The following is a 16151-nucleotide window of genomic DNA, read 5'->3' as shown; positions in this document are numbered from 1 at the left end:
TATGCAGCTTATAATTTTAACTTTAAATCTAAAGCTTAATTTCATTACCAAGCATAAATCTTATGATCAGTGATGCTTGGAAAAAAACTGATCAGAGGCAGAAAAGATAGCTCAATGGGTTTGGTATATGCTTTGCATGTAGGAGGCCTGGGTTTGATCCTTGTACTGAGTGAAAGTAGCCACAAGCACCACTGGCTGTGACCCCTCCCCCCAAACAAAAAAGGAAGACTTTGATGAATACTTCTTACCATGTATAAATTGACACCTGGGTTTAAGGATGTGGTAGCTTGCCTTGTACAATGAGGTTTGATCACAATGGGTTTGATCCCGAGTTCCACAAAAAATAAAGTTCACTCCTCCTTAACCAACTTCTTTTGTTCAAAAACCTGCATCGAAACCTACAGATTACTGCAGTTAGTTTTATACTAAGTTCCTCCCCAAGTGGGAGTTCCATTTGCTTACTCTTCTACTTTCCAAAAACAAATCAATAGATTAACTTTGCCATTCTCCAAATCCAGCATATTCTTTCAAGCTTTGTTTATTTCAATGCTAATCTACTACGCTGTTCCACTTTGTTAATTCCAAACCACCCGTCAGAATTCAGTTCAAATATCAGCCCCTAAAACCAAATTCACGCACAGGAGAAAGTGTAAGAGTTATGGCACCTTGACTTGCATGTAGCTTACCCAGGCTGAATACTAACCCCCAGCAACTCCAAGAATGACTCCTGAGCACAGACCCAGTATTAGCCACAAGAGAGCATTACAATGTGTGACCCATCATCTCCCCTCACAAAAACAAACTAAAAACCAATTGACTAACTCTACAGGCACTGTATCCAAAGCATAAACCATAAAAACTAAGTATTCACATGGCATATAATAATATTAATTGAACTGTAAGGAAAATTTGGTTAATACCTGATTTATTATTTTCTTTTTTATTTATTTATTTATTTTTAATTTATTTATTAGTGAGTCACAGTGAGGGTACAGTTAGATTTATACATTTTCGTGCTCATGTTTCCCTCATACAAAGTTCGAGAACACATCCCTTCACCAGTGCCCATTCTCCACCACCAATAAACCCAGCATCCCTCCCCCCATCCCTCCCCACCCCCCACCCCCCCATTTATTATTTTCTAAGAAAAAGCAATCTGAATCTTTGCAAAACCAAATTTTAAGAAGTTTTCTATTCTATACAAATAAAAAAATTAAGTTTTGTCTAGTTTATCCCTATACGGAAAACAATGTCTCAATGAAAAATAACGCCTTCTCTCCATAGTTCTTCACAAAATTACAGGCATTTTCAGCAGTTGAAAAGTATATAGACATTTTCAGCAGTTGAAAAGTATATAGAGGGGCTGGAGCGATAGCACAGCGGGTAGGGCGTTTGCCTTGCACACGGCCGACCCGGGTTCTAATCCCAGCATCCCATATGGTCCCCTGAGCACCGCCAGGGGTGATTCCTGAGTGCAGAGCCAGGAGTGACCCCTGTGCATTACCAGGTGTGACCCAAAAAGCAAAAAAAAGAAAAAAAAGAAAAAAAAGAAAAGTATATAGATATTTTACCATCTATCCATCCCCCTTTAAGATTATTCCAATTTATGCAGCAAGCACTAAATAACTGCTTGTGAAATTTGACACCCACAAGTATGCAGTTAGGCCCTATCCCCAGGGACTTTCATTGTTCCTGAGTGTAAAATCATTACCCAGAATTTGCATACCTTTCTTTCCCTCTTTTTTATTTTTCAAGGGGGAGGGCATTTGGGCCACACTTCACTGTGCTGAAGGCTTACTCCTGATTGTGTCATTAGGCATCATTCATGGTTGTGATGAATGATGTATCACATACACGGAGAGCTGTATGTGGTACTGAGGATTGAACCTGTGATGGTCACATGCAAGACAAACACGCTACCCTGGCCATGGCCCTAGGCCCTATTCTTCTTAGCCCCTGAATTTTCTTTACTGCAATTATTACTATCTATAATTATGCACATTCCCCCCCACCCAGGGTAAGAATCTAGTCAAAAATACCTAGAATGCTAACTTCCAAGTAATAAAACCTAAATATTTTGGGGGTTTTGTATTGTTTTGGGATCACACCTGAAGATGTTCTGGGTTACTCCTGGTTCTGTACTCAGGAATTACTACTGACAATGCTCCAGGGACCACATGGAATAGTGAGGATCGGGTGCCTGCAAATCCCTATGCCATCTCTCCAGCCTCCAGAACCTAAATTGTAAACTATTTCTATCCAAATTTACTTTCAAACAATGAATCTTACAAATTCTGCCTCTGCAGAGAAAAGAAAACCATGACTGTTTTAAAAACACACACTGGAGAAACAAAACAGGAGTAAGGCGCTTGTCTTGCACGCTGCCAACGCTGGTTCAATCCCTGGAATCACTTATGATCCCCCAAATACTGACAAGAGTGATCCCTGAGTGCAGAGCAAGGAGCAAGCCCTGAACACAGCTAGGTGTGGCCCAACCCTCCAGCTGAAATACAATAATAATAATAATTAAAAAATTTTAAACACATAATTTTAATTTTAGGCTGGGCATCATGCTCTTGCCCCCGCACCTGGCTGTCTTCACAGGGGTCCCTCGGAGAGGAACGGGTTGAGTCTCTCCCTAACCTGAGCAGAGCCCCAGCAGCCGAAGATCTCCAGAACCCAGCTGCAGCCATGATCAAGGCCCCTCTCCACACGTTCGGACGAGTTTCACGCATGAAGGAACAGGTGGAGGAACCCACCAGGTGTGCAGGACCCAGGGCTGAGATCTCCAAGCCTGCTCGGATTGGGACTGGACCTCCTCCACCCAGGACACCCCCCCCCCCCCGCCATTTTCCAGTAGCTAGGCAATCACACCCAAAAAATGCCCCGCCCCGCCACCATCACCAGCCAAGATCCAGAGACTATAAAACAATGCTCCCGGACCTCTTATAGCTTAGTTCTCCCTCTCAGAGAACCTGGCAAGGTACGGAGACCATCCTGCCCACACAGCAGAGCCTGGCAAGCTCCCTGTGGCATATTCATATGCCAAATACAGTAACAATGATGGGTCTCATTTCCCTGACCCTGAAAGAGCCTCCAATGCGGCACTGCTGGGAAGAGCGAGTAAAGAGAGGCTGCTAAAATCGCAGGGCTAGGATGAATGGAGACGTTATTGGCACCTGCTCGAGCAAATCATTGATCAACAGGATGATAGTGACAGTGATCATGCTCTTGAGAGACCAAGACCAGGTTTTCAAACGGCTCTCAAGCATCTCATAAGGAGTCACAGGTTGAATTCCCAGACTCACTTGACTACAACTGGTTTATATCTATAAATCTATTTTAAAACGTATGAATTCACACACATATTTCACACAAAAGTGCATTTGTATGCGTGTTAGATTTTAATACTCTGAAAACTGCTATCTGCTGCCAGCTAATTTTCTATAGATTTCAAATAACATGGCTATCATTGGTTTGCCTAGATTACAAAGGCTATTGTTCTCATTTTACAAATCTGAGGCCACACACTCTTATTTTAAAAAATTAAAGCACTAGATTTGTTCATGACTACATCAACGTTTTAGGTACATCTGCTCGACACATGATCTCAGGAAATTATCTTACAAATAAAATTGTATAACGCAGCATTGGGGGGCTGTGCTGGAGAGAGTACATCAGGCAGGTGGTTTGCCTTGCAGGCAGCTGGCCAGGGTTCAATCCCTGGAACTGCATATGGTCCCCTGAACCATGCCACACCCGAGGTATAGAGCCAGAAGTAAGCCACCAGGTGTGGCCCCAAAACAAAAACCACAAAGATGCAGTGGTATGATACACTGCTATTGTCTATTCTCACAATACTGTTGTTAAAGTGTGGTGGTTCTTGATGTTTTCAATTTCCTAAGTATTAACAGAAAGCTAAGCTTGAAATAAAAATTTCTAACTACTGTTTGAAACTTCTATATTAAGTATCATGGACAACCAAATGAGCAGCTGAAAATAAAATTTTCTCTTCACCAACTTAATTGGATAAATTAGGCTTTTTTCCTATAGTTAATCCTAAATTTAAAAAGAAGATGCTCAGTCAGTTTAAGGATAAAACTATCTTCCTGGGGCCAGAGAGATAGTACAGTGGATAGTGCGTGTAAATGATTGGGTTCAATCCCTCACACCCCATGATACCCTGAATCCCACCAGAAGTGAATCTCTAAACATGAAGTCAGGAAGAAATAAGCCCATAAGCCCAGAGCATTACCAGGTGTGGCCCAAAAAAGAAAATTTAGAAACTGAGAATTAAGAAGACCTCCTTTTTAATTTATTTTTCTTTGGGGCCACACTGAGCTATGCTCAGAGCATACTCCTGACTGAGCTAAGGATTCACTCCTGGTTGGTGGGGCTCAGACCATAGAGGGTGTCACGGATTGAACATCAGCTACATGCAAAGGAAGCATCCTACCCACTGCACTCTATCTCCAGCATCCAATTACTAACTTTCATAGTAATTAATTAAAAGATTGAATTTTAATAGTTAAATTTTAATATCAACGAAGTTGGAACAATTAACCATTAAGACGTTAACATTAAGGGGGCTGGATTGATAGCACAGCGGGTAGGGTGTTTGCCTTGCATATAGCCGACCCGGGTTCGATTCCCAGCATCCCATATGGTCGCTCGAGCACCGCCAGGGGTAATTCCTGAGTGCATGAGCCAAGCAAGAGTAACCCCTGTACATCGCCAGATGTGACCCAAAAAAGCAAAAAAAAAAAAGTTAACATCAAAATGACAACCATATGAAATTTGAGCAAATGTATGACAGATTTCCAAGTGTACTTTATTCACTTAAAATTCTTAATTTTAGTCACCATGATTTACAATTTTACAATATTGTCAATAATAAGGTTTTATGAATAAAACATTCCAGCACCACACCCGCCAGAGTGTAAAGTGTTATTTTTCATGTTTAGTAAATGAATGCTAAAAAGAATCATGGCGTGATAAATTAATTGATTCCTTACAACCTATGAAAAGCTCTTATACAAAGAGAAAAGTAAAGCAAAAATATGCATGAAGAAAAAGCAAAATTTACAACGTAAAAAGTAACACAAAAACACATCCCTGCCAAATATGAGACATAACCAAACGTTCCTCTCCCAAACACATTGTATTACATAATCAGTCATTACATTTTATCCAGATGCTGATATAAAAGAGCTATGTTTTAACTCCAAGTATATAAATGGAAAATGGTATTATCAATGCTTGAAAAAAAAAATTATCATTACCTGAACTGCCAGGACACATAATTTCATCCATTAAGGAAAAACACTTAAATATAGTAAAAGCAGAAAAAGGTATTGGTGTTCCGAATACCAGATCAAAATTTCTTTTAAAAAATTGGGGCCAAAGAGATAGTACAGGAGTAGGGCGCTTGACTTGCATGCGGCAAGTGTTTGATTCCCAGCGCCCCGTATGACTGTACCATGGTTTCTCAAAAACAACCATCTTCTCAGGGCTACACTGCATATAACCTACCCTGGTTTGATACCTGCACTGGGTTTAATACCAGCTCCACATATAGTTACTCAACACTGCCAGAAGTGAATTAATTCCTGAGCAGAGAAACAGAAGTACCGACAAGTGTGACAAAGAATTATCTTCTCAGGCTAGAGAGACAGTTGAACTGGTTGAGCACTTGCTTTGAAAGGAGGAGGCCCAAGTTGGATCACCAATACCACATAGTCCCTGGTCCCCAAGAAACACTGAGGGCAACCACCAAGCCAGGTGTGCATAAAATCGCAAAAGAGAAATTACCCTCTCTAGTTTGAATACATCCTAAGAAAAATTTCTAAAACCTCAAGTCAAACGTTATTAGCTTTAAAACTAAATACAAATTCTGCAATAATTCACCCTTATGAGTTATATATTTCTAAAATAGTCTAGATTAAAAAAAATCTGGAACACAAACTTATTTAACCACATAAAATTAGATGCTTGTCAAATTAAATTTTTCATATTAAAAAATGTCAAAAAGTATATATACATCTATGTTATACGCATGTCTTCCCAGAGTGGTTTAGGCAGAAACTCTAGTATACATTAATATTTCTGTATCAAAATGTTAAAAAATTAGGCTAAGAAAGATAATCAAAGATTATGATTATGCTATCAATTTCAGTTGGGAATTTTCCACCACAGTTGCTCATTTAACAATGTCAGGACCTGAATACAGGTACAGCAGGTATGGCACCTGCCTTACATGTGACACTCCTTGTCAGAAGTGATCCCGGAGAAGAGAGCCAGCAGTAAGCCCTGAGCATGGCCAGGTGTGGCCCTAAAACAAAACCAAGCAAACAATATACACACACACACACACACACACACACACACACGTATGTATGTGTATATCACTATACCACTGTCATCCCGTTGTTCACTGATTGGCTTGCGCAGGCGCCAGTAATGTCTCCATTCGTCCCTATTTCGTACTAGTGTAGCCCGATGGCGTATTGGGGGCTCTTTCAGGGTCAAGGGAATGAGGACCATCGCTGCTACTGTTTTTGGCATATCGCATTCGCCATGGGTAGCTAGACAGGCTCTGCCGTGTGTGTACACACACATACACACACAAAAAAAATCTGTGTGCATATATATATGTATGGATATATATCTATGGACATAGATATATATCCATAGATATATATCCATACATATATATACCACAGTTGTTTGGTTTTGGGGGGGTGGGGGAGGCGTGTTGGAGAAAGACAGTGCAGCAGTAGGGCACTTAATTGCACAAAGCAAACTCCAGGCATTCCATATAGCCCCCTGAGCACTGCCAGAAGTGGATCCAAACTAGAAAACTACTTTGCACTACATCAACTATTAGGAATGAAGAGAAATAAAATTTGACTTCAAAACAGCTAAATTTAATAGGCACTCAATAGTTAAAACAATTCCAAATACTTATTAGTCTGAGTAAAAACATAAATTGTCTCCTTCAACCAATGTTCTTAGCCACAGAAAATACAACTAGAAATATAGACCTAAATGCTGCAAAAAAAGCCACCTATTACTAGCATCCTTCCCCATCTCATATTAACTACACACATTTCTTGAAGATATTGGTGACAAGTTACCCATAGATAATTAAGTTGCAAAACTGTAAGAAGGGATTCAAGGAAGTAAATACAAGATGCCTTCCTCTCAACCCCTCTTTTAATCTATTGTCTCTGATCTATGGAATGAGAAACAGAACACTCAGTATTAAGTGTCAAGTGACAATCCAGTTCTGTTTACTGCATATTTACTGATAACCTACTAAGTATGTATACTATAGAAAACAGTAAATAAATGCAAATACAAATAAGACAAAGTACTACCTGACAGGTGCTCACAATATAGTTGAGGTTATAATGGTTGGCTGGTACAGACAGTAAATTACAACAGTGTGGCACATTAAATAACAGAAGTCAGAAGAATACAATGAGTTTAGCTGAAGGATTTAGAGAGTCAAAAAAGGTTTCATTGAGGAGAAAGAGATGCCACAAAAAAGCTTTTAACAGTGAAGTTTATCAAACATCAGAATATTCTCTCTCCTCTCTCTCTTCCCTGCTCCCCTCTCCGCCCCCTTCTCTCCAGGGTAAATCACATGTATGTTCAAAATAACTAGAACATCTAAAAATTTCAAGTCTAAGTATCCCCCCACAATAAAATTTCCCCCTAGATAATTCATTTGCATTCCACATTATATTAAGTTATAAAATGCTACCATAAAACAAGTATCACAAAACATTTTTATTACTCCATTATGTTGCATCCCTTCAAGAGATTTGCAACTACATTTCAAGAACAAGTTGTCAGATTGAGAATCTTTTTCCAGATCATCCCCCAGTTTTATAGGCAAAATAAAGAACAAGCCATATTAGCACACCTATCAGAGTTTTAAGAAGTTTTAAAAGGTGGGTTCAGAAAACAGCTCAGGAGGTTGAGTACCCACTTTGTATTCAAGAGGCGCAGGCTCATGCCCGGCACAGGCTCATGCCTGGCACATGGTCCCTGAGCACTAATCAGAGGGACCCCAGAACATGAGCATGTGTGGCCCTTCACTTCCCAAAGAATTTTCAAAATGCCAAACAAAAATTAAAGCAACAAGAGTTGGGGCTGGAGCGATAGCACAGCGGGTAGGGCGTTTGCCTTGCATGCGACCGACCCAGGTTCAAAGCCCAGCGTGCCATATGGTCCCCTGAGCACCGCCAGGAGTGATTCCTGAGTGCAAAGCCAGGAGTAACCCCTGTGCATCGCCAGGTGTGACCCAAAAAGCAAAAAAATAAAATTAAAAAATAAATAAATAAATAAAGCAACAAGAGTTATATAATGGGAAGGTGGGAGGCAGAGATGTAGTTCAGTGGCAAAATACTTGCCTTGCATGTGTGAGGCTCTGGGTTCAACCCACCCTCCCAGCATCGCACAAAAAAAGAAGAAAAATATATAATAGTTAATTTGAAGAAGTATTCAATGAACAAAAGGCCTAATACTTAAAATCTCAATACCATTCTATTTCTTTTGGTTTTTTTTTCTATTTCTTTTGAAAGGCTTTCTGCATGAGCAATTTTAGTGTGTGAGTGTGAGTGTGCACGAGCATGTGTGTCTTTCCATAATAAACATAACAATGAAATTTAATTCCTTTCTTATGTCACAGAAAGAATCATCCTTAGTAAGTCACCTGTTTCATTAAGCAGGACTCCTACCACAACACTATATGCCATGATATCAATATTGTTCATTCATAATTCTATTCAAACTGTTACAGGATAACTCAGATTAACAGTGCCTCTAAGGCTGCCCTACCCAATGCCCTGATTTCTTTTACTTCTTTGTGTTACAGAATATAGTAGAAGTCCAAGTAACAAAATCTATCCTGTAAGACTGTATCCCTACTTGCAGAAATTGTTCTCAAATGCCTATTTAAGCAGGCACATGTAAGTATGTTTTTAAATATTAAACTTTCCACAATAAAAATTCTTAGAAAATCCTAAAAATACTATGAACACTGCTTTTAAAAAATCAAAAAGATTGAATATTTTCAATTTTATGAATGTTTATTCATTTCATGCGGACATAAGAAATATGCATTTATTTGCTACTGGAAAACATTAATTAAAGCCAAATTGTCACTAAAAAAAGAAACCATAATTTCAGACTGTGAAAAAGGAACTTTTGAAAGACAAATATTTCTAGTATCAGTATCAATAAAACACAAAAACTGAGGTAGAAGCACTTTTAATAAAATCTACCCTAAGATCTAAATTAATTATTTTTGAACAAAGAGTATTTAAGTTGTAACTAAATGTAAAGTGTCTAGGAAAAAAAAAATCAAACAGTAAATCAAACGTCCAAAGTTACTAAATTAAAAACATAGGTAGTAATTAGTTCTCTTGGGGAAAACTTTTATAAAATTTTATCTTCAAGCAAGTACTTCTCAAAGGAAGGGATATAAATGACCCATACTCCTGCATTGCGTCTTCATGTTCCTACCATTTAAATTTACTTTAAAATGAAAATAAGAAACTTAAGGCTATTTTCGTTGCTTGGTTAAAACTGCAGGCAATCCTCATTCCCCAGGAGCATGATTAGATTAGAGCTACCTCTATAGAACACACATAGAATATAAGGATTCTGTCAACAAATGACGCTTACATTATTTTTTATTGATGTAGCAATAATGAGGTTGCTAAACATGTGAAGCAATTTCTTAGTTTTGTCTAAAACACAATGTATTCACATTAAGTGACCACAATTCAAATGGGGGAGTTGGGGTAAAAAAGAAAAGCTATCATAAAGTGAAGAAGTAATATTCTTTTTTACTTGTATTTACTTGTATTTTTTACTTTAGACTTATTATTACAAAAGAACTGCAAGAGTAGTTCAAACATGCACACAAAGCTTACTAATGATCTTGATCCATTAAACATCAATGAAGAGATCTGAATGTAGACCTATAACCACTTGAATGCAGTCATTAGCCATTTCAGTCCACTGATTCTTAAACAACAGTTCAAACAGCTTAAACTTGGAATAGTTATCTTCCAAAACTTCAAGACGTGCTCATAAATGTTTAGGAAATAATCTGTCAAATACAGCCAAGTATTCCCCAAACGATTGGCATCTATTTTAAAATTTCTGCCCACAACTGCCATTACTTTATTTCCACTATCGTTTCAAAAGACAAATCAAAAGTTGCAGTTGTGATCCTAAAGCTCTTAATATTTCTAACATCAAGTTTGCAGGGAATGTGTTCAACTCTGGATTCTAAAAGATCCCTGTGAACAGATTTTGTTCACTCAGTATCTTCAATCATTTCACCCCAAGAATCTAAGGGTTAATATAGCAATGTACTTCAAGAAGGAAGGGTTAAAAAAGGGGGGAAAAAAAAACCCAACCCTTTCCAGGTTAAGCGGGATGTTTTAACCTCGAGTTTGGTAAGAAACGCAACGTGCAGCACTCGGTCTTCTAGGTGGTGAAAGTGAAGGCATCTCCTAGGAGTCTAAGGAAGTTGATGCTGTTTCCTTCCGAGGGTGGTACCCGTATGTACTGAATTTGGGGGCGATCAAGCTGCTCAAAGAGCCTCGGATAAATGCAAACCCCTAAATCTTGGCTGGACTTTTTAGGCAGGAAACTACAATTCGCAGGAGCAAATGCTAGTTACTGAGCGTTAAAGCCGGGGCTGCTCGGCTCCCAGACGGGCAACAGAGCCGCAACTAAAAACAAAACAAAAACAAAGGCACAACTACCGGGCCTCCTCTTCCCGTCACTCTACGGTGAAAGTTTGAAGTTGAGACCCGAAACAGCGAAGGGGGAGGGGGCGGCCGGATGTAGAAACCTAGGGGCTCGCAACTTCACAAACAGATGTGTCTCGGGCTCCCCCGCCGCCCCAGGCCTCCGCGGGCCCCGTCCCCGCCACACCACGGAAGCGACACCTCCGGGTGCGGTGGGAGAGGAAGCATCGCAGCTGCCCGCCTCGCAGCAGCCTCCGGGATCCCGGGGCCTGGAGCTTCCCGAGGCCCGTTAGCCGGTCCAGCGCCCCCCCGGCCCACGACCCCCGCGCCCGACACACACGCCCTAACAGCTTCACCCTGCTGACACACGGGCAACACGCGAGTCGGCGGGGCATATTCGGGAACTGCGAGAACGTGAGGGGAGCTCGAGGCCACCGCGGCTGCAGGGGAGGCGGCGGCGGCGGAACCGGGCCTGGGCTGCCTGGGCTGCCCGGGCTGCCCGGCCGCCGCCGCCGCCGCTGCCGCCTTCTCCTCTTCCCCAGGAAGCAGCGAGGTGGCGGCTCCGCGGCTGGCGGGAGCCCGGGGAACAGGAGTGTGGGGGAAGCCCCGGCGCCGGGCCGCGGGGCCAGGCCTCGGCTCCCGAGCCGCCGCTGCAGCGACCCGACCACAGCGACGCTTTACGTCCCGTCCACCACCCTCCCCATACACACCCCCTCCCTCCCTCCCTCCAGCGCCGCCACCCCCCTCCCCGCTCTCCCTCTCTCGATTGGAGTCGAGACAAAAGCAACGGGAAGCGGAGCGCCGGGACGCTGCCCGCGGACCCCGGGCGCGGCCGGATCGGCCCCGAAGCGTTCCCCCGCCTTGCGGGGGCCCCGAATCCGCCGCCCCCGCCGCGCGCCCCGCTGCTAGACTTCCGAAAATTTGCCAAAAACTCACCGCATGAATTTTCTTGTCCCGCGGATCCAAGATGGCGACGTATCCACCGCGGAGGCTGCTGGGAGCAAGACCTTTACCCTCTGACCCCGGCCGTGACCCCCGTCGTTCTGACTTCCCTCTAGGCGGCGGCGGAAGGTGGGAGCGGGGAGTGCCGACGGGACGGAGTTAGGGGCGGGGGCCGGGGGTGGGCCGGGGTAGGCGGCTTCCCGCGCGCCCGAGAGGGGGGAGAGGCTCCGTGGCTCTCTCCGCGGCTCCGCCCGGGCCTCCGCGGTGGCTCTCGCTAGCTCGCGGCGGCGGCCGCCGTCTCCCGGCGGAGCAGAGCGGGCCTTGGGCGGCCGCTGCGACTGGAGGCCGGACTGCCGGGCCCCGGGTGCGAGGGGGGCGGCGGGGTCCAGGGGCGGGGAATGGTGAGGTGGCGTCGGTCCGCCCTCCCCGGAGACGCGGAGCGTGTTTGTGTTTATATCGGACTCCCCGCCCTCCCCCCGCTCCCCAGCCCGCCCGCCGGGGAAGGCGCCCTCAGCATCCTCGCTCCTTCCCTCCGCCGGGATCGGGTCGGCCGCATTCCCCGCCGCCGCCGGCGTTGGTATTTCCTACCCCGCGCCCCCCGCCCCCGTCCGTGTCCTTTCAATGCCGTGATCAAACCGGGGTGCAGGGGGAGCTGGTGTGGGGAGCACTTATTCGGGGGAGCCCGCGGCCGGGAGTGGGGGGGCGCGCGTCGGGCCCCTAAAATGAGGGTGGCTTTGCGGGACGCTTCGGGAAACTTCTCTGCGGGCCCGAGGCAGCCTGTTCACACAGAGTGACATTCTGCTGTGCCCCTCTTTGAAGTCCTCTCCCTCGACTCCTTTGTGTGCCAATAAACTCTCCGCTGTGTGTCCTTAACTCGGGGTTTCCGACTTCGAAAGCGCCCGCGGGCAAGTGTGTTTGGGGGCCCTGTCATCTGGTGGGTTCCTCCGATCCGTGCGCGAGAGGTTATCGGGGTCCAGTGCAGTAGGCGGGGAGAGAGTCAATTAAATGCCCCGCAGCCCTAGCTGGCATTGTATTTTCCCCCTAAAAGAATCGCTTTCCTGCCCTGGCCAAAACTCAACGCCACCCCAGTGTCCGGAAGGGCAAAGGCTATATCCCTCATCAATAGCAAGAAAAGTCAGCATCCTATGCAATAAAAGGTGAAGATTAGGTTTTTAGAATGCAAAGTATTTTGACTGCGTGTGGATTTATTTAACAGTTGAATGGTGGCGGTGAAAATTGCTCTGCCTGGTTCAGGCCACCGAACACTGCTTCACTGCTGCAACGGGAGAATTCAGGTAGGAGCAACACTTCCTTATCACCTCCCCCCTACCCCTTTTTCCTCCAAAGAGGACAGTTCCTGCGTCGTCACACTATGTAAGATACAGTGTAAAACATTTACTCCAAAGAAGACTTAACACATGAAGGTGAAGGAATACAGGTGAGGCACCTGGGAGGTGGCTCAAAGGATAGGAGCACATGCTTTGCATGCTGGAGCAGGATTAGATTCCCCAAGGGCTACTATAGTTCACCTGTACTGCCAGAAACCACACCTCCCTGCCCCCAAGAGCTTCAGGGTGTGGCCCCAAAACCAAAACAAAGAATAGATACAAAGTATCTATTAATGGAATATGATATTGTAGCATCAAGAGTTGCCATTGTAGCCTATATATACAGCCCTGGGTGTGGAGGGGTAGGTTTGGGCCACACCCAGCAATGATGGGGGAACCACACAATGACAGGGATTGACCTGAGTCCACTGTGGGCTGTACAGTAAACTGTCCCTATCCTATCTCTCCCACCCACACAGGACTTTCTTAAGGCTTGAAAATGGACCTTGTTCTAACCACCTCACAAGTTTTGAATACTGTAAAGAGTGATAAAATTGAAATCATTTCCCAAAAGGATCTAATATGAAGATTTTGTTACCTTGAATAAAGTCTTTTACTTTGAAATGGAAAAGACATTTTCATAGTAAATATGTGACGTGTGATTATTAGTAGAAAATAAACGTTCTTGAAAGTGCTTTAGTAAATTTCTTTAGTAAAAAATTAAAGGGTAAAATGACTCAAACCATTTAGCTTGACTCTAAATTGGTGACCAAATTCTTGCAGATACTGTGTGAATATATCTCATCTCCAACAGTGCTGATGTACCAGGTGAAAAATGTTTTACTTGATTATTCAATTCATTCAACATTCTGACTTACTCTTATAGCTTGCTACCAAATCTTCTTTGCTTGGGGGCAGATAGTGACCGTACTCTGCAGTGCCAGGGGTTACAGGCAGCTCAGTGCTGTGGGTCTTCCTTGGCTGTGCCAGGGGAATCATACAGTACAGGAGATCAGGCGCACTCCTCCCACATGCTCTGGCACTCATGCCCTTTCATTCTGTGCCATTTGTTTCCTTCCACCTATTGAAGATGTAGTTCTGGAGCCAGGAGATGTGGCTTAGTAGTAGAGCACTTGCATTGCGAATATGAGCCCTGAATTCAGTTCCCAGCATGGCCCCTAAGCATCACTGATTGGGGCCCAAAGAACAAAAACAAAACCAGACGAAATGTAAGATCCACAAAAGCAGGAACTGCATCAGTTCTGTTCACTGCTCTATCTCCCTCATCTAGTAGACATATGAGAAGTACATTTGAGTGGATGAAACCATAAAAGAACCATAGAATAAATGAAAAAATCCTTATTCGAGGGTAGGTAGGCTTTTTTAAATGAAACCTTTTAGATGGTTTGCTTTAATACTTAATGTCTAAAGTCCAGGATAGGAAGCCATTGGGAAATAATGATGTTTTCTGGGACAAGTAATAGGTTACAAATTTTTTAAAAGATTTTAATTCGTGGTAAGTCTAACTGTAGTCAAAATGTTTGTTACACATTAATTTGGTTTTCAGGTATTGACAAGTGATTATTGTTTCTTGATAATACTGGAATGAGTTTAGTAAAATGACTTAATACTGCTGAAAGTATCAACTAGCGTATTTCTAGAGTAGTTTGGCAATATGTAGCAAAAGCCTTGAGCAAGTGTATTTAACCCAGGAAGTTCAGAAGTAAGAATATATATTGGGAGGCGGAACAATAGTACATTGGGTGAAACACTTCCCTTGCACGAGGCCACCTGCATCTCATCCGCAGCATCCCATATGTCCCCTGAGCACTGTCAGGAGTGATTCCTGAACACAGAACCAGGAGTAACACATGAGCATCATTTGGTGTAACTCAAAAACAAGAATACATTTTATTTTTATAGATAAAATGTACTGGAACTCATTTAATTTCATATTAGGATATTGATTATGTTTAGAGTACACCCATATATCAGAACAATAGTCTGCCTTTTGAAAGGAAATAGGGTGCTAGGAGATAACTCCATGGACTGAATGTAAATTCCATATGGAGAACCCCAAATCCAATCCCCAGGACTATATGGTACCCTTATTACCAGGTATGACCAAAAAAAAAAAAAAAATTTTTTTTAATGTTGCAACTGTGAAGGAAAATTTTTAAAATAAATTGCCAATATGTAAAATTATATTTAAATCTTTAAGTCATACACATTCAACCTTGGACAGGTAAATATTACAGGAATTTTATTTCAGTTTCAAAATCCTCATTGAAAGAATTTTGTAATACTAATTAGAAAACTGCCTTTGTCTTATTTTTCTATTCTGTGGTGCAAATATTCAAACCTAGGGCCACAGACAGGCAAGACAAATAATTCCCAGCCCTAAACTTTTATCTTTAAAGAAACAGGTGAATTGTTTTGGAAAATAATAGAACATTTTTTTCTTTCCTGTACCCCACTAATGCTAACTAACATTTCTTGTCTATTTAATGTTTAAATATATGTAGAATTCACCCTCTTTTCAATTCTTCAGCCACTCTTAAATCACTCCTTCATAATCTCTGACCTGAATTTTTGAAAGTGATACTGTTTTAACTGATCTTCTTTCACTAAATTTTACCTCTTCACTCTTCCAAACTATCTGCATCTCTTAGGAGACTCCCATGTTTAAAAAGTCTTTCTAATACTGCCTCATCACAGGATAAATGTGCAGACTCCTTTCTGAGAGGTACAAAGTCCATTGTGATAACACTTTCTGGTATTTGAGATATAGCCCCTAATACTTCTTGCTGTTGAAACTTAATTCATTTCCAGGGTTAGATTATGTGATTTTATTGTAATAGAATAAGTTGAAGTGATAACTCTGAGACTAGGTCACAAAAGTCATTGGGACTTCTCATTCATACACATTTGTTTTAGGGCTAAGGGTACACCCTGCTATACTCAGGGCTTATTCCTTACTCTATGCTTAGGGACCACTCCTGGCAGTGTCCATGGGACCATATGTGATGCCAGGGGTAGAAGCCAGATTGGCCAGTTGCAAGGCAAATGCCTTACTTGCTGTGCTGTCTCCCCAGCTCCTCTGCAT

General features: G+C 42.8%; 1 protein-coding gene and 1 long non-coding RNA gene across 8 annotated transcripts in view; one reads left to right on the top strand and one right to left on the bottom strand.

Moving 5' to 3' along the window:
- CNOT2 (CCR4-NOT transcription complex subunit 2) overlaps positions 1–11834 on the bottom strand; it is a 113768-nt gene extending 101934 nt beyond the window's left edge. For 2 of the 6 annotated variants that reach the window (XM_055117937.1, XM_055117940.1), the window contains exon 1: positions 11712–11834. Coding sequence is in view for 3 of the 6 variants with exons in the window: in XM_055117939.1 (XP_054973914.1) it covers positions 11712–11716 (5 nt within the window). In the remaining 3 variants the exon portion in view is untranslated. The remainder of the gene's footprint in view (positions 1–11711) is intronic. The other 4 variants (XM_055117939.1, XM_055117943.1, XM_055117936.1 and 1 more) reach the window with 3 other exon arrangements.
- On the top strand, positions 11710–13811 carry LOC129399095 (uncharacterized). 2 transcript variants are annotated; one of them, XR_008626935.1, is made up of 3 exons: positions 11710–11846; positions 12934–13012; positions 13525–13809. It is a non-coding gene; the product is annotated as an uncharacterized LOC129399095 (long non-coding RNA). The 2 variants fall into 2 exon arrangements; XR_008626934.1 differs by lacking the exon at positions 11710–11846 and adding an exon at positions 11853–12294 and having other exon boundaries at positions 13525–13811.
- Positions 13812–16151: the final 2340 nt, after the last annotated feature.

The sequence above is a fragment of the Sorex araneus genome, chromosome 10, assembly GCF_027595985.1.
Source record: "Sorex araneus isolate mSorAra2 chromosome 10, mSorAra2.pri, whole genome shotgun sequence".
Taxonomy (NCBI): domain Eukaryota; kingdom Metazoa; phylum Chordata; class Mammalia; order Eulipotyphla; family Soricidae; genus Sorex; species Sorex araneus.
The sequence above is the reverse complement of the archived record's forward strand: the minus strand, read 5'-3'. Positions and strand labels throughout refer to the sequence as shown.